Below are 21,421 nucleotides of genomic sequence, written 5' to 3' on the forward strand. Positions count from 1 at the left end.
TCACACCAGGCTTTAGGAGCTTAGTGTTTGTCACAGGTTTGTCTGTCCTTAAGACTTGGGCAAAAATGCCTTTTTTAAACTAAGAAACACATTTGTTTTATGTATTCAGAAGAATAAACATAAATTAGCATAAATTAATCAAGATGTTTGACTATTTTTATAAATGAAACGCATTTTATTTGATAGAAACAGCTATATTTCTTCTGATACTGTAACTGCTAGGCAACGGAGTTGGAGAAACTTCCTTCAGTTGTCTTTGGAAAGAAAGATAGGACATTTTGTTTCTTTCTATTAGTCTTTAACGCTTTTAATGCTGCAGTCGTCCTTGCCCACTGTCGCTGCTTTAGAGCAGTCAAGGATTGCACGCTCCCCAGATGTTGACAAGCTGAGTGGCAACATCTCCACAGTTTGTCCTCCTGGTTCACGTGGCAGGGAAAAAGTAGAGCCATGGTTGATTATACGAAGGATGACGACTCAGAAACTGTCAAACCCGCCAGGTCTGCTTCGTGCAGGGCCCTCAGTCGAAGCTCGCTCAGAAGTTTGGATAATCACACTGCGTTAAACGATCTGCCGACGAGCACTCGGTACACAGCCGGTGTGCCTTGCCCTGCGCCAGGAGACGTGAAACATTACCATTCCTGTTGCCGGTTCGCACAAGACCGTTCACCGTAGCTGTGTCGTGGTCTGGGCTCAGTCACCTCAACGTCCTGGTGTGTGTCACTTAGCCAAGTGAACGACTAGATACCCTTCGTATCCCTCCTTGCTGGGACTTGGAAGAAGTGCCACCCGTTTCTCTGTAGATGCCAAAGGGGAGCAATCCTGCTGTCATCTGTAACTACCACTTCTCCACAATGTGTATCTGCGTATCTGCAATGAGAAACATCCTGGGAGGACCTGGTCTTATTTTCAGCCAGTATAAGCAAGTTATCTCTTGGAAATGTTTTTCTTCTCCGCTGCCAACTTGAGATCTCTGGACTGATTTGGCCAGCATTTGAATTGAGCCTTCAGATCTTCGGCAACATCACCTTTCACCTGGAGCCACGCAGCTGCTGCTTCTTATCCTCGCTCGTCTCTGCTACAGAACGTCTTGCTACCCAGCATATATCTGACCTGATTTAGGACAGACAGCAGCCCTGCTTTGAAGGGCAAGCTGAACCAGATGACCTCCAGGCGTCCCTTCCAATCAGTGTTTCCAATTCTAAGGTATAGATATTTAATATGCAGTAATTGTCTCCTAAGAATTGATCCCAAATAATCTAAGTGAGTATCACCGAAACACACTCTACAATTGAGCCTCAAATAGTCTGCTTAAGCACAGAAGCCTTACACGAACTCTTTAACAGACAGTAAGAGACCGTCTACCACACAGCTCTGAGGGTATAGTTAGGTAAATAATACCTTAAGAGCGCTTAATGAAAGGCTGACCGTTGCTGAGCTATGGGGCTGGTTTAATCGCTTACTATGTTTGTAACAGATGAAGAAGGCTGTCCCACTGGTGGAAGGCGACGGTCGTTCCTGGGACGGTTTCTGTGCACATCGCACAGCAGACACGGTGGTGGCACAGGGCGACCGGCGCTTGCTGAGCGCGCCTGCTCGCTGGAAAAGGGAATCCTTTGCTGAGCAACCTCATCGATCACGCTTGCCCAGCTAGCTAGGAGCGATGCCTGCAGTTGAGGCAATCACAGCTGGACAAGATAAACCGGTCACTTGTGTGCATGACCAATTATTATTAATAAATGGGCTGAAAGAGGCTGGCAGAAGTCTTCCCTCTTGTCGGGCTGTACGGCTCCAGCTTCCTGAAACTCAGACTTGACTTTACTCATCAACTAGGTTATTTCCAGTCACTCTAAAAGGGCAATTTCTCCAGCTCCATTTTAGAAAGTGTTTATGTTGCACTGACAGCTGTGCCAGGAAATCTGCAAGCTAGCCAGTTCTTTAAAGAAGTTCATGATTACTTTAACTTAGTGTATCCCCCCTTTAAGCACTTTAATTCTAGGAGAAGTAAAATTTTCAGATCCCATTACCACTACAGTAATACAGGTAACTATTAACAGTGATCTTTAAAAAAAAAAAGTAATTTTTGCCTGACTTTTTTCTGCTACTTCCAGTCAAACTGATTTTATTTTGTTGCCCTGGATTTCTTGCTTGGTTTAGAGAGAAGCAATTTACTTCTCTGCTGTTTCAGTATTTCACATCTGGACTGCTACAGCAGCCTTCCTGACATCGTTAAGGACCAGCACAGAGCTGGCTTTTTTCCAGCCTTGTAGGCTTTCCCTAGCAGTCCAGAGCCTGACAGAGAGCAGACCACAGACGCCTTTGGGTGGCTTTCACAGGACGACAAACACCATTTACTGAAGACTGCTGATCAAAAAAGCCTTCGCCCCAATAGATGCTATTTAAAATCCTCCTTACTGTTTGCCTAGGAAGTACATCATCCCCATATGACACCAGCACCAACACAGAATAAATATTTACAGAACACTTCCCCCTCCTCTCATTACAAACAATTCTGCTATCTGCAGTTGGTAATGGACATGTGCCATGCTCAATTATATCAAAAACAAAAGGCATTCTAAAAAAAGCTGCTTATGTTTCTAGCCTTGTCGCTTATAGGCTTTGTTCCCACTGGCTTCATTTTTGTACTTTGTAATTTCTAGCTTCTACTGTTTCTTTTATTTTCCTCCTTTGGTGATTAAATATTGCACAGTTACTGTCCTTATTCCCTCTCTTCCAAGGTTAGTTTTTAATGTCCTTTCATTTGCATTTATACTTGTAAGCCATTTAAAAATTCTCAGGTTTTATCCATATTTTTGTCTAAGTTCCCTCTTCCTTTTCAGATCCCATTATCACTACAGTGATACAGGTAACTATTAAGAGTGATCTTTTAAAAAAACCAAAAAACCCCACCCCAAAACCCAAGTGATTTTTAACTTTGACTTACTTAAGTCAGTTTTACATACATTTTTAAAGACCCAGAATGCAGACTGTTTTTGCTGTCCAGTAAGCATGAAACACCAAGTCAGCTTACTGAACACATTTCTTATGGATAAACTCAGTTTAAAAAAAACCCAAACAACTAACTGTTCACTATTCACTTACCTCAAACAGGGCTAGTCCTGCTTAAACCTGTTAGAACCACTTATACCAAGCCTTTCTTGTAACAGGGATTAAGGACCATTAATTTGCTATTTGTACACCGACAGAATGATGGCAAAAAGATACAAGTCAGAGCATTCCCTCAGCTGCAGCGAGCGTCCCCGGCGTGCTCCACACTGCTGGCTGAACACCCCTTCATCGGACAGAAGCAGGACGCGATGGCAGAACGGCGGGTAAGCGGAGATGCCCACCTAGCACTCCCCGCCGTTTTCTGGCACTGCATCGGAACCCGCCTACGTGTTTCTCGAGTGTTTTGCATAACCTCGTCAGACTCTTCCAATTCTTGGTGTGCCAAGAGGCACAATGGTAACCCTGCGGCCAAGCTTTAGTCTAAAACCAGGAGTATTCCGGTCTCCCTCCCCTTCTCAGCGTCCTACGCCGACCGCAGAAGACCCGAGACTTGCGTTTCCCAAACCAGAGCTACCCTGAACAGAGTTACTGCTGCGCAGTAAGCAGCACCTGAACAATAACAGGCCATCTTCTTTCCTGGTTTGGTGTGCAACACACCCCTGCCCGCTCACACTTCTTTCACATTACACCACATGCATTTATAAGCTACTTATTATCCTTCAGCAGCAGTAGCTTCATTACAGGGCCACCACTTCAAACGCCTCTCTAGCCCACAGTTCCTAGAAAGCTTGCTGCCAATGGTGGTCGTTACAATCCAGTGTCCTATCCCATCAAAACCAAACCACTTAAAGGAGCGTTTGCATCCTTCGTCGCTTTGCCCAAAGCCCATTTTCAAGTTCAGACCACATCCTCCGTTTGTTCTGTTAGCTGAGCACCCAGCTGCCATCTGGATAAACCCCAGCTGAAGAAATTTGTTCTCCGGCCACAGCCTTCTCACCCACTGGATGATGGCACAGCATCTCCCATTACAAACACTGTACAACACACGCACAACCAGCACCTTCCAGGATTTACTTACTCTCTGTTTAAGGAGCGAAGCCCCAGGAAAATGGTTTAAGACAATCTGGGGATTGAGATTCAGACCGTGGCAGTGGTACCACAAACCATGCAAACCACAGCCGGGGTAAGAACTTACCTCTATTTTTTTCTGTGCAAAATGGGAAACCAAGCACCCCTTCTCGAAGCAAAAGCAAAGACTGACTCAATGCTAGCTCACTTGGAACAGAAGACTTAACACCAGCTTCTAAGCTGATGGCTTTGACAGGGTCCCTGTACAATTACAAGGTGAGAGTAGCATTGCTCTTCACCTACCGAGTCCTCTGAATGGTTTTAATAATGAAGCCCTAGAAGAGCTTTGGCTTCAGGACTACAAAAACAAAAATGCTCCATTGATCCTCATACAAGTCATTTGTGTGAGGAAAACATCCCAAGTTTCAGGTGAAAAGCTTAAACCCTCCTGAATAGCAGAGAACAAGCAGGAAGAAGAGACTCAAGCTCATTAATCTCCAGGCCATGCCAATGGAATTGGTAAAGGGGAGCTTCAGTATGGATCATCTCCTCACAGTTACCTGCAGACACTACAAAGAGAGACACATCTTCAGTAACTGTTTTGGAGCCTAACATTATCTTAGTAAGAGCAGCTGGAGCTTCTGGCAACAAGGTGATCCAAGGTGAAAGTGACCCACTGGGAAGCAAGTTGTCAGGATAGCTGGAAAACCTATCCACATTCTTGGATGCACATGGTTTGTCCTGGCAGCTGATTTTCTCAGCTGAGCTGCCCAACAAGCCACAGTGAGGGCTGGCCTTCTATAACCTCCACCTCTCCTCATTTAAGAGGAGACAACGGATGTAGTAAATGATCCAATGAAAATGTGAATAAATGTCCACTCTCTTGTGGGGGCACGACTGAAGGGGCAGATATTTTTCACAGCCACTAGAAAGCTTAGTAACCTTTTGCAAGTATGTTAGGTACACTTTCAAGTCTGACTTAGGCAGAACGTCACTTACTAACACTGCTCAAAATTGCTACAAGAAAAAGCTGTACCACATTCACCATTTAGAATAAAAGCAGAGCTGAGAGAGAAAGAATAACTAAAGAGACCAATTGCCGCAGTTTACTTTGGCGGTGACAGCAAGGCAAACAGAGTATTTGTTTCAATGAACTTTATTTAATTACGTATTATACAAGCGGGATCTGAATCCCCAAACTTCCCATCATCAACATAATGGAGAAGCACCACCGCACAAAAGGAAGGCAGAATTTTGGAGCCAGAAGACAGGCTAGATCAAGCCATTTCTCCCCATGTGGTCAGAAATTCTTCCTCCTTCATACAATGTGCTTCCCAGACCAGCAGGTTTACCCCAGGAATGAGAGAGACAAAGCTAGCTCTAAACACTCCCTCCTCCTCCTCTCCCCAACAAAAGAGGCCACTCAATGCCAGTAGTGGAATGGTTAAAGATAGGGAGTACATTAGGTTTTCAGTCTCTCAACCAGCCCACTAGATTAAGAAATGGCCTGGTTACTCCCTCTCTCCTGAACAAGATCCAGGAAAATCAAAGACCTAAAATGCTGAAGACTTACCTCCTTTCCTTCCCCCATCCCATAGCCTTGTTCTCTAAGCAGAGAGTAGGCAATGAACTCTGAGGAGGCTGAGGGAAAGCCAAGGAAAATCAGGGGCTACCTGAATCCCTGGGAATCTGGTGGCTACCCTGGTGCCCTCATTCATTCCCTTTGAGGTTCAGAGACCTGTTTGGAATAGTACACAGAGAGGGCCTCCCTTAGGGATTCGGAAGCAACCAGGGACACAGAACACACAGGAACCGCTGTGAGGGTACACACCATTCCAGGGATGGCCCAAACCACAAACAGGGCAAGACTCCCCCCAGCCAAGGCCCCAAGGGCTGGGGGAGCTGGGACGAGGCCCTGGCAGGGGGAAGAGAGCTCCTGCAGCAGTACTGAGGGCTCACGGGATTTTACTTCTTCTTCCTCTCCTGGGAACAGCGAGGGCAGAACCTGGTAGAAAGGCAAGCAAAAAGCCAGCATTTAGGGCATGACATGAACCTCGAACATACAGTCCCAACGGGCCTTTTCCAAGGTCCCAGACAAAGCCTTAATTCAAATTTTCTTTTTTAAGAGGTCTTCTAAGTGTGTATATACAGTACTCTCCCTTCTGCCATCCGGGACCTCCCTTTCCCAAAGACCAATGGGCCCTCCAGGTTGCTTGTTCACTCACCATTTTCCTCTCGGTTTTGTTGTCAGACCCACGCAGGCAAAATGAAACCATTCAATGGAACACTGTTGGGATGGAGAGCAGTCAGTTGAAGAGCAGCTTTCTTTTGAAATCATTGCTTCTGGGCTACCAGAGTTTCCCAACATTTGATCACAAATTCCTAAATCCCTAGCAGCGATCAGGGAATGCAGACTCACACCCAACCTACACATTGTCAGCAAGGAGAACTCCCCTCCTCCCTTGCTAACTGTGGGGGCAAGAAAACAACCTGTCATTTTAAGGAAAACCCTGAAGAACGATGCACTTAACAGGCCCTAGCAAGCCACCCCTCTGCCCTTCCAAACTATCGGAGGTAAGCCGCCTTCTTGTCACTGCTTGCTGTATCAGGCCCCACCCAAGCGGGACAAGAATTTCCGTACCAAGGCTCCCTCCACTCCCTTCTCCCCCATTTCCATCAAGTGCAGGCTCTTACATCTGGGTTGTCGCAGCCAATCATCTCCCCATAGGAGACCTGGTGGCAGAGGCAGTAAGTAGGCTCATTAGGATCCACGGGCATATCCAATACATCCGAAGGGTGCACGTTTCCAAAGGTGACCGAAGGCATCCCATACTCTGTGCTACTGCAGGACAGGAATAAAGTAGGTCAGCAAAATAACTGGCTTCAAGTCCCTTCGTGTCTCCCAAGACAATGCCCTTGTTTGCCAGAGACAGCCACTTCTCTTTTTTTTTAAGCACATACACCCCACTGAAGCGACCTGCTTTCCCCTTCATGCCACACTCCCCTGAAAGAATTAAAAGGTCTCCTTCCCCTTGCTTCCCAAGAAGGGACAGGGGGGACACCGTCTAGGCTGCGTGGGGACCAGATCCTTTGCAGGGAAGTCCGGCTAGGCCTCCCTTGGTCTGATTTGTAGTGCTGCTCCTCATTCCCACAAATCTCGTAAACACTTACGTGCGGACAAGCTTCAGTTTCTTTTGGGCAGTTTTTGGTGCTTCCTCATCAGAGTTCTTCCCTTTCGAACGAGCACGGGCAGCTTTCTTCTCTTTTTGGGCTCGCCCCTCTGGCAAGAAGAGAAAAAGGTGTTGCATCTGCCACCCTATCAAAACAGACACCTGATAGTAACAACCTCTCCAGCACTAAAATACACTCCTACTTCGGAGTGTATATTGGCTTTGGGCCGTGCACCCCATCTTAATTTTATCTAGCGGCCTTGAATATGCTCACACAAGAAGAGCCCAGGTCACCATCTTTTTACCTGTCCTTCAGATTCCAGCGTAACAGTCTTTGATCTGTACCACTCCAGTGCCTGCCTTCATCCCCACCACTTCCATAGTCACTTGGCTGCCTCCTGTATCAATCTGCAGCCCAGTGGTGGTACTCACTCTTCTTGCCCTTGCTGGAAGAACTGTCATAGTCACTCGACTCTATCTGCTTCTCCTTCAGGTCTGCTTCAAAGCGAGCGAGGTCTGTGTCCAGCCGACGGATGTGCTTATCAACCTGCAAAGATGACAGTGACCAGGAGTTACCACAGAACAGAGCCCAAGAGGGCAAAGAGGAGAGGGCACGGGGCTTGCGTGCTGAGAAGCAAGAGTGGATAGGGCCTAAAAAGAGGGATTGGGGCCTTCCAAAACTGGGGGCTTTAGTACAGCCTTTCATGCGATAAGCACTAGACACTTCCCTTCATACCATCTCGTAGGTCTGCATAGCCAGCTGAACCTTGTCGTCGCCAAACTCCTTGCATTTCCCATAGGCCTCCTGGATTTGCTTGAGAAGCCCCAGTTTCTCCTCCGAAGACAAAGTCCGCGCATTGCTGATATACTCCGTGGCCAACTTATCGATCTCTGACTTGAGGTCTGAAACAAGTTTACCATTAAATACATAAACACACATACATATACACACACGCTACAGTGCCCTCCATTAAGAGAGACTGAAGGATCAGAGCTTCCTCCCCTGCCCCGAGATCCCCGTGATAAAGGCAAAGGAAAGAAAAGCTGGTCAAGCTGCATCCTTCCTGTCTCGTCAACAAAACCATCTCTAATCCTCACCTTCTGTCCTCTGATCCAGATCTCGCATGAGCTGGAAGTTTCTCTGCAATTCAAACGGCAGGTTCTCAATACCTGCAGGGAAAGGAGGATACATGGAGAAGTCAGGCTCCTGTCCGCGATGCCAAGGCAGGAACAAAGCTAACCGGTAACACCACTCCAGCGATTCCCAACGCCCTTTCCTGGTGCACATCAACGTGCTTGCATTTGTTGTCAACCCCAAAGGAGACAGACTATAAAAACGCGATATATTTAATCCAGAAGCATAGTTCTATAATACATACTAGTTAACAGAAAACTGCTGCCATGCAGAAAGGCCTACATTAAGAAAGCAGAAAACCAAAATTTGTAATGAAGTCAGTCATTATAATACAACATATCCATCCAAGAACTCCATTCAGTAATGAAAAAATAGTACAACAGCTGGTAAATAATGCCATTTAGTTATTTCTATACAAGGATGTAAAAATTAAATTTGATCAAATGCTAATTCACTGAAAAGTGAGTCTGTTTTAGTGCATCCATTTTACATTAAAGGACAGGAGACACTTTGTGCAGAGCCAAAGAGCAAGTCTGAGACAGGACGGCGAGCAGTCAACAGCAGTCTTAACCCCCGTCACGTGTTCCTTGTTCTGCCTTCTGCACTGTAATCTCAGTGTGGTCTGGCCAACACCTGGAAGGATGCTATACATCATGAATAATAAACGTTTGTAGGGCTCTGAATGAGCAATGTGAAGTTGATAGTCAATTAATTTTCAATGCACTATGCTACTCACCCCCTAGGCATCACCAGATGCTCAACTGACAAAGCTGATAAAAACAATTCTCATTTTTCCATGCCTGTCTAATCAAACTGAGATCTAGTGTCACTGCATTAACCTGAAGTCCACCTTTATACCTTATAAAAAAAATATGTCTCTCTTGCAGGTTTAAAAAAAAGGGTGGGGAGAAAAGCTCTTCAGAAACACACCATAAGCATGTCTGCTTCCTGAACCCACTCTCCAACACACAGGGAGTGTAAATGAAGGTGTGCCTACCCAAAATCAAAACTGTCTAACACATCAGTCCCGGCAGCAGCCTCTCTTTTCAGTGCCACATGTTTCTACAGCAGAGACATTTCCCTGAAAAGCAACCAGCCGGCAGGGAAGGCCTGTGTGCAAGAGGCAGCTTTTAACAAGTACTACACACGGGCCATGAAATTAATTCCTATAAGAGGTAAAAACAACTGTGGGCCTTACTGTGCTCCGATGCTGTTCCTTTAACTTATTTTTTTTGCACAAACAGAATATAGGAAGTTACATACAGAATCCTTATAAGTAACCAAGCTATTGCTTCAATAGATTTCTGTTGCTGTTTCTAATTTAAATATCTGAGAAATGCTCAGATGGTAGGTGTCCTTGAGTACCTAGATACATAATCACACAGCACACATACATCGCCCCCCTGCATTCAAGGACAGTTAACAGTGCAAAATCAAATTCTCAAAAAATTAGTAAGCGGCAAAATTAAGGCTGTCTGCACATTCCTGAATTTGATACTTCCATGTTTGTCCAGCATGACGGACTTCACACAAGGTTCAAGCAGCCGACTACCAGATTACATCCCTACAGCTCAAAAAAGCATGTCAGAAGACAACCGGGACACATTGCTGAAAATTATCATTGCTTACAAAGGGAACTTAGGGCAGGGATGAAATCCAGCTTGGGAATCTCAAGACCATGCCTTTTTCCTTCCTGCAATCCCCAGCCTCGTCAAATCCAAACCTTTCAATTTATACAGCAAATGAAACACAGGTCATACTGCAGCATGCTACTTTTCATTCCTCTCCAAAGCATTGCCTGCAGAAGATAAGACAGGTATCCTCCAGAGGAAAACAGTATCTGTTCTTGCACTGCACACAATATGTCAAATTTACACCGAGTTTACTAATTCTGGAAGATCTCGACTTCTAAATTCTTGACCTTGTAGTTTTAAAAAAAGATTAATGTAATTTCTTTTTCTCTTCTAAAAAGGAAAGTCGGTAAAAGCACAAAATCCACCGGGTACAGTCAGTTTTGCCTCAGCAGGGCTAGAAACCTTTAGATAGTGCGAGTACCTGAGCTAGCACAAAAACCAGTAGGATGCTATTCTCCGGGCAGAACAACCCCACACGAGGTTACGGCCACATTTCATAGCGATGTTCTCGCAGCAGGAGAAACTCGGGCAGGAGTTTGCTTCTGCTACAGAACCTGAAAGGGACTGTGCTCTAGTTTTTACAGCCGTTACTGTAAAAATCTGCCACTACCGCTAATGCCAGCGCGTGCCCTGGTCTGGAAAGCCTCTCTCTTCCCTTTGCCTCTACGTGCCTGGTCTCACCTTTTCAGCCCGTGCCATTTATCCTTCGGAAAGTCTCTCTTCCCAGGGCCTCCTCCCCTCAATGCCAGCCCCTCAGCCAGGTCAGCAGCTCCCCTGCCTCGTTACCTGCCTCCGCACGTGCGGAGCTCCCTGCTCCCGGCAGCGCAGGGAGAAGCGTTATCCAGCTCTGGTGCTGGCCTAGCAGATGCTCAGCACAGACACAATTGGCAAATTGTTTACCAGTCAAGCACGTATGAGGAATGATCTTCCAGAAGCTCATTAGCTGGGCAGGTTTCCACCGGGACTGATGAGACAAGCCCCTGTCATTTGAATTCCTTCCCTGCTAAAACCAGCAAAATAATTTCTTAAAACCCCAGCAAAATGTTTCACTCTGCAAACCTATTATCAGACCAACATTCTCCAATTGCTTCATTAATAAATCGGAAGAAAACGAAACAAGTGACAGTACAATGACTTTATAATCAGAACGGTTATAAAGATGCTTTATCTATTCAACTGAAAGTGGAAAGAAGCTGAGTACACCATTACAAATTATGACCCAGAGAGAGTTTGGCAAGAACAAAATACATAACAGAGAAAGCTGCAGCTAAGCAAATTTTAACTGAGCAACTAACTATTTGTATGGTATGTAGTTTAATCTAACTATGGGGAAGTTTTCTACTATCTGCAGCTTAACTCAAAAACTCTGGCGTACCCTTAAACAAAAGTGATGCTTTGGATCACAGAATTTATTGCAGTAGTCAGAACACTTGCTGAAATTGCTTGGCCTGTGCTATGCTGGCTATATGACATCACCACCCTAAGAGTCCCATTAAAAAAAAAAAAAAAAAAAATTCTAAGATTTAAGTTTCCATTTCCTCATTCCTACTAACACAACACACTTTCCCTCAGTCTTTCTAAAAATGTTCATGTTATTTATGTAACTTCGTTTCCTCCTGAATTTCTCTTTTTTCCTTTACACTTCACTTGCTCTTTCTTCTTACTGTAAGATGCACCTAAACTTTTCACAACTAAATGCTATCTGTTGTAAAATACCCAAATAATTCTCAGATTGTGAAATGGACCATACTAAAGAAAAAACACCCTAGAGGCATCCTCGAACACTAGAGAAGAGGCCAGTGAATGGCAGTCACTCTGTCCCAGACGGGCAATAGTCTGACCGAAAAACAAAGAAAAAGTGAGGGCCTCTTTTGACACAAATGGCATAGCAGAAAGAGAGGAAGAGGAAGATGGTGAAGATGTACAATGAAGAAAGTCCTAGCAAGGCCAGCAGCTTGGCCCAAAGTGTGGGCTGGCATTAACACAACTGTGCCCATCTGCACAGATCCACTCAGAGCCATGTGCAGCCCCACCGTGTCCCATTCGTTCCTGTCACAGTACCATCATCCTGAATATCATCGGCACAGGTCTCTCATTAAGTTTTTCCCACCCCTTCCTTTTCTTACCTTGTTTTCATTTCTTATCACAAGTTAAAAGTCTATCTACCTTCATCTTTCCTTTCCTCAATTCTTATCCCCTCTTCTTTCATTTCTTTTATTCTCCTCTTCCCTTTTAATTCCTTCCCACAACCATGCCGTCTTGCCCCTTAAGAACCACGCACTCTCACTCTCCGAAAGTCAGAATCCATCACCACCCTTCTTCCCCTCCAATTATTATAATTTTATTTATTTATTTTTAGAAACACATGTGGGGTGCCAAGTGTAGGCAACTGATATCTAAACTTCAGCTACTGTAACAATGTCCAAATTCCTAGAAGGAGATCCATTGCACCAAGCACCATACAAAGACACGCTGCCTTTCCCGAGAAAACTGTTCACCTACCATGTTCAGATGCATGTTTAAATTTATTAAAAAAAAAGTAAAAATACATTTTGAAACTTAACCATGGTTGCTTTATTGAACGGTACAGATTTCAGCAAACACTTTAAACATCACATTGCTGAAGGTAATTAAAAAAAAAATCCTGCTTGTGCCAGGGACTGCCATGATCAGAGGGTAAGTTCCTTGCTCCCTGAGACAGGAAATTGGCTGGGATCTTACAGGGGAAGTGCATAGGACTTTTTGGTACTCCGTGATTCTCATAATTCTGTAGCATTTGAAGTATACTGCAGGACAACTGACATACAGCAGTCTTCAGGAGCTTCCTTATTAGGGGGAAGGATGTCTTTTATAACCCTCCATCCCTCCTTTCAGAGGGTATAACCCTTTTAAACTGCTGCTTCTACTCAGTCCTTTGTTCTCAGCTAATTATTTATCTTCCTACACAGTTTACTGAAATTGGTGCATGAGCATAATATATACCTTTCTCTCTATTCCTATATGGCTCAGCCCTACTGCATTATATGCAACCTAACCTGTAACATTATCCTCACAACAGCTCTGTAAGGGATAATACTACCTACATTTTTACAAACGGGGTACTCGGGTGCACGGTAGGCTGATTTAGCCGCAGGCACCCAGAAATTCTGTGCCCACGTCATATACCCCAAGCCCTGAGCCAGTGCACTGCACACTAGTCCACCCAGGCACATTTACTTCAGGTACTGTCCAAAGAAACAGACATGAGTCAGCAACGACAGTCAATGTAACAGCCACAGAAACCTAATACTCCCCCAAAGAGTGGACCCTTTTCTTGGGGAGGGAGGGCTCTATCTTCTTATTACATTAGCTCAGTGCTACAGCATCCACAGCCAAGATAGTAGGCAATGTTGTTAAGTCTCAGAAAAGGGATCTTTATTGCTGCGTTAAAGATCAACCCTGATTTCAGAAGCTTGGAGGACTTGTGTCCTGGTTTCAGCTGGGATAGAGTTAATTTTCTTCTTCGTAGCTGGTACAGTGTGCTTTGGATTTAGTATGAGACCAATGTTGATAACACACTGATGTTTTCAGTTGTTGCTAAGTACTGTTTATACCAAGTCAAGGATTTTTCAGCTCCTCATGCCCAGCCAGCAAGAAGGCTGGAGTGGCACAAGGAGTTGGGAGGGGACACGGCCAGGACAGCTGACCCAAACTGGCCAGAGGAATATTCCATACCACGTGATGTCATGCCCAGTATATAAACTGGGGGGAGCTGCCTGGGGGGGGCAGATCGCTGCTCGGGGACTAACTGGGCATCGGTTGGTGAGTGGTGAGCAATTGCATCATGCATCACTTGTTTTGTATATTCCAATTCTTTTATTCTTGTCATATTATTATTATCATCATCATCATAATTTTCTTCCTTTCTGTCCTATTAAACCGTCTTTATTTTCTGATTTTCTCCCCCATCCCACTGGGTGGGTGGGGAGTGAGCGAGCAGCTGCGTGGTGCTTAGTTGCTGGCTGGGGTTAAACCATGACAACTTGGAAGACAGACATATCAAATGATACTCACACCACTCCAGGCATTTTGAGCCTGTCACAGGTCTTCAAAGGCAGGGACCACCACCAAAGAGATCACAGGGCTGTTTGCCAAAAAGGTCACATCAGATTTGCTGTTGGGTAAGTGAAGAAATGTGGAGAAAATGCAGTATGCTTTGTCTTGTAAAGCCATCTTGTATCAACTCTGTTAAAAATACTGGGCAACAACAAAATCAATTCTAAATGAACTGGTCATTAATAATAATAAATGTATTAGCTTAGTGTGGGTTGTGCCAGCAGCTATCACACAGGAACAAATGATGCCTATGAATCACCAAATTCTCTCCCCTGCATGAGATCTGTTGTAATTTTCCACAGATCACGTGTGCTGCATCACAGATGCAACTAATCCAAAGTCCCAGTGAGGTGAAAGGCATCTTTCACTACGCTAAAATGGCATTGAATATAGAAATAATTTTTTAAGAGATTTGTGTATCTGAAGTATGACGTGAGAAACTTTAGAGGCAAGAACAGGAGGGTATGGCTGCATCCTTCATTGGGGACAGGATAAGAGTAATCATGGTAGGTAAAGTGAGAGATAAAAGAACTGCTGGGGAACGTGGAATGCAGCCAGGACTGAGAAGGAATCATGGGCTAGCCTACAGCAAGTTCTGACATCACACCCATGCCCTCTCAGAGTATTAAGATGTCAATACACATCATACCCTCATTTGATGAAGCTATATAGAAGAAAATCCAGACAGATGTAGCTATTCCGAAAGAATAATCCTATTTTACTGGGTTAGCTAATGTTATCAAGGAACGAAAGGACATTCCCATGTCAGTTGTAGGAGAAAGATGACTTTCAAGAGGGCATATGCTGCTTCCGTTGCTCTGTGCTTATGCTGGCATAAGTTTTCTAGTATTGACAAACCCTCAACTGGTACAACTCTATGTGCCTACTGACATATGCAAATAGAAGGAGAAAAGGAAACTTCATGCCTCCCTAATCAGCATAAAAAAGGGGAAAAACCCAAAAGAAAACAACTACACAGTACCATGTTAACTTACCAGCTGAAGACTCCTCATCTAAGTCTGTTGTCTCCATCATCCTCTTCACTGAGGCAGATATGTCCTAGTGTCTGCTCCTGGAACGGGTCCTGACTGGTGGCTTCCAAGATAATGGAATTAATATCAAGCAGCCATCTGAGTAGACAGGCCAGTGACATCCTTCTACCTCTCAAGATCACCAAGCTTACTAGCCCTCTGCTGATGAGTCTCCCAAGCATTTAGGTCTAATTTAGACCAAATGTTGGCAGAATCTAGTTCCTCAGAGGTCTGGGATGGGGGAAGATGGAAACACTTTTTATTGTTTTGTTACCATTCCTTGCCAACATTTTATGCTGACATTTATTCAGTAACAGACCAGTTCAACCACATGGAAATCCGAACTTCCTTCCAGTCTGGCACACACTTCCCAAATGGAACAACGTGTGCTCCCCATTCAGCAAGACAAATAAAGCAGCAGCTTCATCAGTCCAGGCAGGAACATACACGGTGGACAGTGATAGCAAGAACCAGCAGGGAAGGTGCCGTCTGATTGCTTCAGAAAGCACACCCGCAAACATGACCCTTCCATTCACCTCAGCCAGCTGAGCAACGGGGCAGACATGTCCTCACCAGTAAAGCATAGGTAGGTGAGCAGAGAGGCCATTTCATAATAAATTCAGGCACCAGACAGTTGAGGAGAGGCACATGCCTTGGTTCTGTTGCCATAAAAGATAAATTTGCGTGTTGTCACTAAGTATACTCACTTTATTCTGATACCTACTAGGTGGGTAAACAGGGAAGCACTGACGGTAGAAAATACACGTGGTTGCCCAGCAGTTCCCTCTACTATAAAGACAATCCCTACACTCATGGCACATTCGCATATAAACAGAGACTTGTAGAAAACTATTTGGGACTGTTTTCTGAATATGCGTACTTCAATGATGCCTATTGCAAAGAAGCTCTGCAATCCTCTCGAAAATTCCAAACATGAAGAAGACTCAGTGTTTGCATCTCATCTGCTGGAAAATCTGTATTAGTCACCCTTCCTTTCTCCCCCTCAAAGCCTCCACTACAGTATTTCTAACCCAGTACGAGTGCAAATACTGAGCCAAGCACAGTAACTCAAGTTTAAGCAAGCACAAACTCCTCTAATGAGTCTTCGTGCACATTCAATATTCTCATCACAAAACACCATGTTTTCTTCCTTCTTATTCTTCCCCCATTCCTTGCTACATCTCTAACTCCTTTGCACCTGTAGTTTTTCCCCTACTAAAGCTGCACGGGTTTCTTGGCATGAGGGAAAGCACTTCAGCATCTTGCTCTCTCCCCTCAGAAGCAGGCATAAAATGGTTGAGAGACCAGGAGGAGGAGAGTATTTGAAGAGATGGAAATCTTTTCATGCTTAACTTCAGCCACTGGAGAGAACTGAGGAAAGAGCCATGCTCAAAGTAGAACACTTGGGAAGAAAAGAACTGGAACAAGAAATATTCCTCTTCTTCCCCTTCCCCGAATCCTTTGGCTCAGTAGTCATTGAAGGGGCAGCTTCAGTTGGATGAAAGAAGGAAGGTGATCAGTAGACAAGATATGGAGTTCCTCTGTCAGGACGTTCAGCACAGAAGGAACGTGCGTATTTTTCTGCTGCAAAAACATCTGCTAGGAGCACAACACATTTCAGACAGATATGCTTTCCAGTTAACAGCTTAGAGCAAAGGCAAGGGCATGTCTAATCTTAGGTCTAAACCCAGTTTCAAATTGCAGCAAGGACTTGAAAGCTACTGAAATACCAGACCTAAGAAGCTGCCCGACACCTCTTACTAAGAGAACTGTTGTTAACTTGGCTATTCCACAAAAATCTCCTGGAAAAGAACTTTAGATGTCCGAAGCAGAGGACTCAAAATTCATGAAGCAAAAGAACTGAGGCTGTATGCATAGCTTTGTCAGACTGCTCGTGCATTTTAACACACAGTTTTTAATTACCTAACTGCATGAGATTTTGATACAATGTGTTTCTCATTCCCAGTGACTGAGCAGTGATTCAAAGTTTTATTTTCTTCTCTTTGCTCAACACAGAGTCACACATAACGACCCAAAACCCAATCTGAAAAATTGACTTGGTAATCAGCTTTTCAGGGTGTTCATTACTGTGACATTAGAATGCTTTTTCACAATGCTGCTGTGGAGTAGTCCACTTCCCTTACCAATAAAATGAAGGTCAAGAGATTTACTGAGGCAAAGAGATTAAAGCCAAGAAGACCAGCTAATTACAAACACATCTCTTGAAATGTCTAAAAATGCTACATAGCCTGACTTTTCAGAATTATCTGTTCAAAGCAGACTTCCTTTGCAGCTATGAGCATTCTGCACATCTGCTCCTCTGACTACAAATTTTTACTCATTATTTGAGGAAAGCACAATCCGTGCAAGGAGAACCTGTAAAAAGTGTGACCCCCAAAATAAACACAAACATCAAATTCACTTTATCAGAGTGGTATTCAACTGCCTCAAACATGAGGCCACCTTTTTTCTTCCTACAATCTTCACTTAATTCATTATACACCTTCCTTTATTCAAAGACATGAAGAGGTCCTACAAACAACTGCCCTCTTTCATCACACACTCCTCATTCATTCCCTGAGCAGATCCAGCCAGCAAACCATATGAAAGAGAATCTCTGTGGGAGGAAAAAAAAAATTCAACTGAAAACCGTGTCTGCATTAGCACTATAATATGAAAAGAATTCCATTCCAAGAAGTAAATGTAAATATTAGACATTTTTAAAACAGCTGACCAAAGCTTCTGGACTATTATTTATTTGTATAAATTTTCAGGAAGTTTTGGAACATTAGTGAACTACTTAAAAAATGAACTGAATGTTTTTAAAATACCGAAATAATGTTAAAAATAAAAGCGGGGGGGAGGAAGGAGCGAGGGGAAAACTGAATGCTGTCAGGCAGGCATGAAAAGAAATGGAATAGCTGATCTGAGATAATCTCAAAGAATTAAATGAGGGTGAAAATATGGATGAAGTGTTAAACTTGCCAGACTGGACATTTTTTGGTAAGAGTATACACTTCATTAGTGAAAATAATTTTTTGAAGTGATTAAACTACAACTTGCACCAAATACTCAGTGTAGTATCAGAAAGTATCTTGTGTAACAAGCTAGAATAAGGAAAAAGCAAACACAAGATATATGAAAAGTACTTTAACGGCTCCATAAGGCTTTAGAATGCAATCTAGAGAACTATCAGCAGTGGCTGCACCACTCATGCAAATCACACAGAAGCTGTTCTCAATCCAACAAAAGAAAAGTTAGTCACCTGGAAGTGAGATGCAGACTGGAAGAATGAGAGCAGAAGGAACAGACCACTGGGACAGCAAGAGACAACCTGATGGCAAACTGATACTCTCCACCAGGTCTTACAGAGTGTAATACATTTAGGAATGAGCAATATAAGTGATGGATAAAGGTTGCCGGACCATATTTCTAAGAAACAGAAAGACTGTATCATATCAGTATCATGGTAGAGAGTCACCTGAATATGAGCTCCCAGCTGAAATGCAATGGCAAACAGGGATAAGGGCACACCCAACACGAGAACAATAACCTGACTTCTTTAGTTAGTACCATGAAGACAACTGGTTACTAAAGGACTGTATGCATTTTCAGAGAGTCAGAAGTTCAAGTAGGATGTCAAAAGATTAGAGCAGGCTTGGAGAAGAACAATATGGGTAATGAGAAAACTGAAAAATATGTTATCACAGGCCTTTTTTTTTTTTTTTTTTTGCTAAGTTACCAGAAAGAAGGTTAAGATTTAATCAATTACAATCTACAGAGGGAAGAAACTTTTAATAAGGGGACACTTCAACATGGCAGGTAAGAGGTATTATAGGTGCAATGACTAAATATTGGAACTGTGAAAATTAACCACAGACAAAAGTCACAAAACCAAGACAGGAAAGCCTATCAGCAAACTAACTTACTGAAAACTGAGATGGATGCTCTTTGACTGTAAGTATTACAATTCATATGATGTGCTTTTCTGAAAGAAACTCTAGATTAAGCACAGCAACTGTCTTACAATTAGCTAACAAAAGGAAGTAATGTTGCATATACTATACAGGACACCAGACAAAATTGAAGAAGGCTGTTAAGAGCTCTCAGAGTATGCAAAAAAGGCTAAACCATCGCAGCCAGGATTGCTTTGTTCTTCCTAACAACTTTGTAGCCAGATTTAAGTACTTTTAGATTGTGCACATTACTTTTTTTTTAAGCAAGATACCTTAAAAATGACAGTCTACACCACCATATTACTATCTACCTTCAACAGGATGAGAATGTCTAATTGGACCACACACCTCAGCTGAGAGAGACAATAAAGAGTTTGTCATTTTCTCTGCACACTTGTACTAGAGGGGAACAGAGGAGTTTCATTGATTTTAGCTGACAGTGACGACAAGATCCAGAAGTGTTTGACTTTGGTGGGAGCACTCTCTAGCCACCAAGCTCTTCTACAGCTTCCTTTCTCTCCAACTTAGTATCTACCATACCTTTCCACACTCAGTACTGCATCCTTCTCATCTTTGCCTACCATCTGCAAATCCCAGTCTTTCACTCCTTCCTCTTCACACTGCAGCTCTTACTCAAAATACACTTGTGCTCTCCCCGTAGGAAAACCCTGCATCCTTCCCCATGCACTTACTCCTTATCCATCTACTTCTTTCTCCTCTTGTCTAGCCCCTGTCCTCCCAACTCTCGGCCATCTTTGCTGAGGAGCCTCAGTCAACTGCAGTCTCCCAAAACGGAATGAGAAGAGCAGAACATACATCTTTGCTCAGCAATCCTTGCTCCTCTCTAACAACCTGCCTCCTCATCCAACTCTTCTTCCTGGCTTTTGCATCCTCCTTCCTCACAGCTCCTAAATCCTTGCCAGTTGACTTCCAGCTTCTTTCCAGCTTTCGCTGAAATTTATTATGGTTCTTGAACTTCGTTAATTTAATTCACAAGAGGTTTCCTTTCCTACTGACGAAAGGAGCACTGCAGACACGAGGAATGAGACCCCTTGTCTCCATATCAACACCTTATCAGCTCTGTGCTGGAGGAAACCTAGTGCAGCAAAACTGCTGAAGAACCAAGCTCCAATGTTTCCAAGCATATGCAAACAGAGACCAAGAGATTTAACTCGGCCAGGTATAGTGAAGTAAAAGACATGTTACCAGAACTACCACACTTTAAACACACCACCCCATCAACATGCTCCCCCGCTTCTAGTGCTGACACCAGATCAAAAGGAACACACGAAGAGAGCATTCACAAAAGAACAGGTTACTACATCTTAACTCATTAGTACATTCTTTCAAAAACAACCCCTCTGATTAGTCTACTTGGCTGTTTTAAGCACACAGGGGTAAAGCACGCATTGAAAGTCTTATCCCCGAAGGGCAGAGTTTGACCAAGTTATAAGCACCTTAAGGCAGGCTGATATCATAGGAGGGCTCCGATAACGTTACCAACTCCATTAGTATTTACAGAGCTCTTCTTCGACCAGCAAAACAGGACCGCATTTGTAAAACGACAGCGAAGGAAGCTATCGAAACCGCCTCCCTACAGATACAAAAAGTCACCTTCGGCTTTATTTCACCAGCCCCGCCGTTCATCCCGGGAAAGCCACCGACAGCCAAGCTGCCACTCCCCAAAGGCGGCTGGACTAGCACCGGCCTCCTTCTCCCGGGGACAACCGGCCGGGAGCCGGGCTCCCGGCAGGAGATCCCACGGCGGAGGATCAGCCCGTTACCGGCGCTCCGCCGCAGACCGCCGCCGTTTCTAAACGGCCCCCAGACGCCTTCTACGCGGCGGACGGGGCCTCCCAGCACGGCCCCAGGACCGGGCGGCGACGGGATCCCTCACGGCCGGGCCGGGGGACAAGCGGGCAAGGCTGCCGCCCGAGAGGCTGGGAACAGGCCGCGGGTTCCCCGGGGACCGGTCGGCCCCCGGGCAGAGCTCGGTCCCCGCGGGGACCCGCCCCGAGCCGCCGTCGGTCGGTCGGTCCGTGACCGCGCCGGCCCCCCGTCCCCGTCGGCTCTTACTATCCAGGTAGTGCTCCAGGTACATCCCCGCCGCCATCTTGGGCCCTGCACACACGGGCGCTTCCGGCGGGAGCCGGAAGTGGCGCTGCCAGGCTGCGGAAGCCGCTTCCGCCCGCCTTCCCGCTTCCTGCCGCCATTTTGGGCTCTGAGGGGGCTGTCCGCGTCCTCGGAGAAGGACGGCGGCGGGCGGGGCTGTCTCTTCTCCTGCCCGCCCGCCGCCTCAGGTCCCTCAGCGGCACCGGCCCCCGGG

The 21,421-nt window shown here is 44.8% G+C and overlaps 1 protein-coding gene across 4 annotated transcripts; it reads right to left on the reverse strand.

Annotated features, from left to right (window-relative positions):
- Positions 1-5,214: 5,214 nt before the first annotated feature.
- Positions 5,215-21,264, reverse strand: ING4 (inhibitor of growth family member 4). 4 transcript variants are annotated; one of them, XR_008236364.1, is made up of 10 exons: positions 21,172-21,243; positions 15,104-15,370; positions 8,343-8,414; positions 7,981-8,147; positions 7,677-7,791; positions 7,246-7,354; positions 6,769-6,916; positions 6,300-6,361; positions 5,906-6,079; positions 5,215-5,812 (listed from the first exon to the last, which is right to left on the reverse strand). XR_008236364.1 is itself a non-coding variant. In XM_052794902.1 (9 exons), exons 2-9 carry the CDS (start codon positions 15,141-15,143, stop codon positions 6,040-6,042), a joined length of 753 nt encoding a protein of 250 aa, XP_052650862.1. In that variant the 5' UTR covers positions 15,144-15,370; positions 21,172-21,243; the 3' UTR covers positions 5,215-6,039. The 4 variants fall into 4 exon arrangements, 3 of the variants coding, with proteins under 3 accessions (XP_052650862.1, XP_052650863.1, XP_052650864.1); XM_052794902.1 differs by having other exon boundaries at positions 5,215-6,079; XM_052794903.1 differs by having other exon boundaries at positions 5,215-6,079; positions 15,104-15,203; positions 21,172-21,237.
- Between the last annotated feature and the right edge of the window lie 157 nt (positions 21,265-21,421).

Source organism: Harpia harpyja, chromosome 8 (genome assembly GCF_026419915.1).
Source record: "Harpia harpyja isolate bHarHar1 chromosome 8, bHarHar1 primary haplotype, whole genome shotgun sequence".
Lineage (NCBI taxonomy): Eukaryota > Metazoa > Chordata > Aves > Accipitriformes > Accipitridae > Harpia > Harpia harpyja.

Bases quoted from the DNA above. Each gene is read 5' to 3' on its own strand.
- ING4 (XM_052794902.1), bottom strand. From the start codon at position 15,143: ATGATGGAGACAACAGACTTAGATGAGGAGTCTTCAGCTG. The intron at 7,792-7,980 runs GTATGAAGGGAA...TCATCTTTGCAG, and splicing joins CTATGCAGACCTACGAGATG to GTTGATAAGCACATCCGTCG. The intron at 7,355-7,676 runs GTGAGTACCACC...TCTTCTTGCCAG, and splicing joins TTCCAGCAAGGGCAAGAAGA to AGGGGCGAGCCCAAAAAGAG.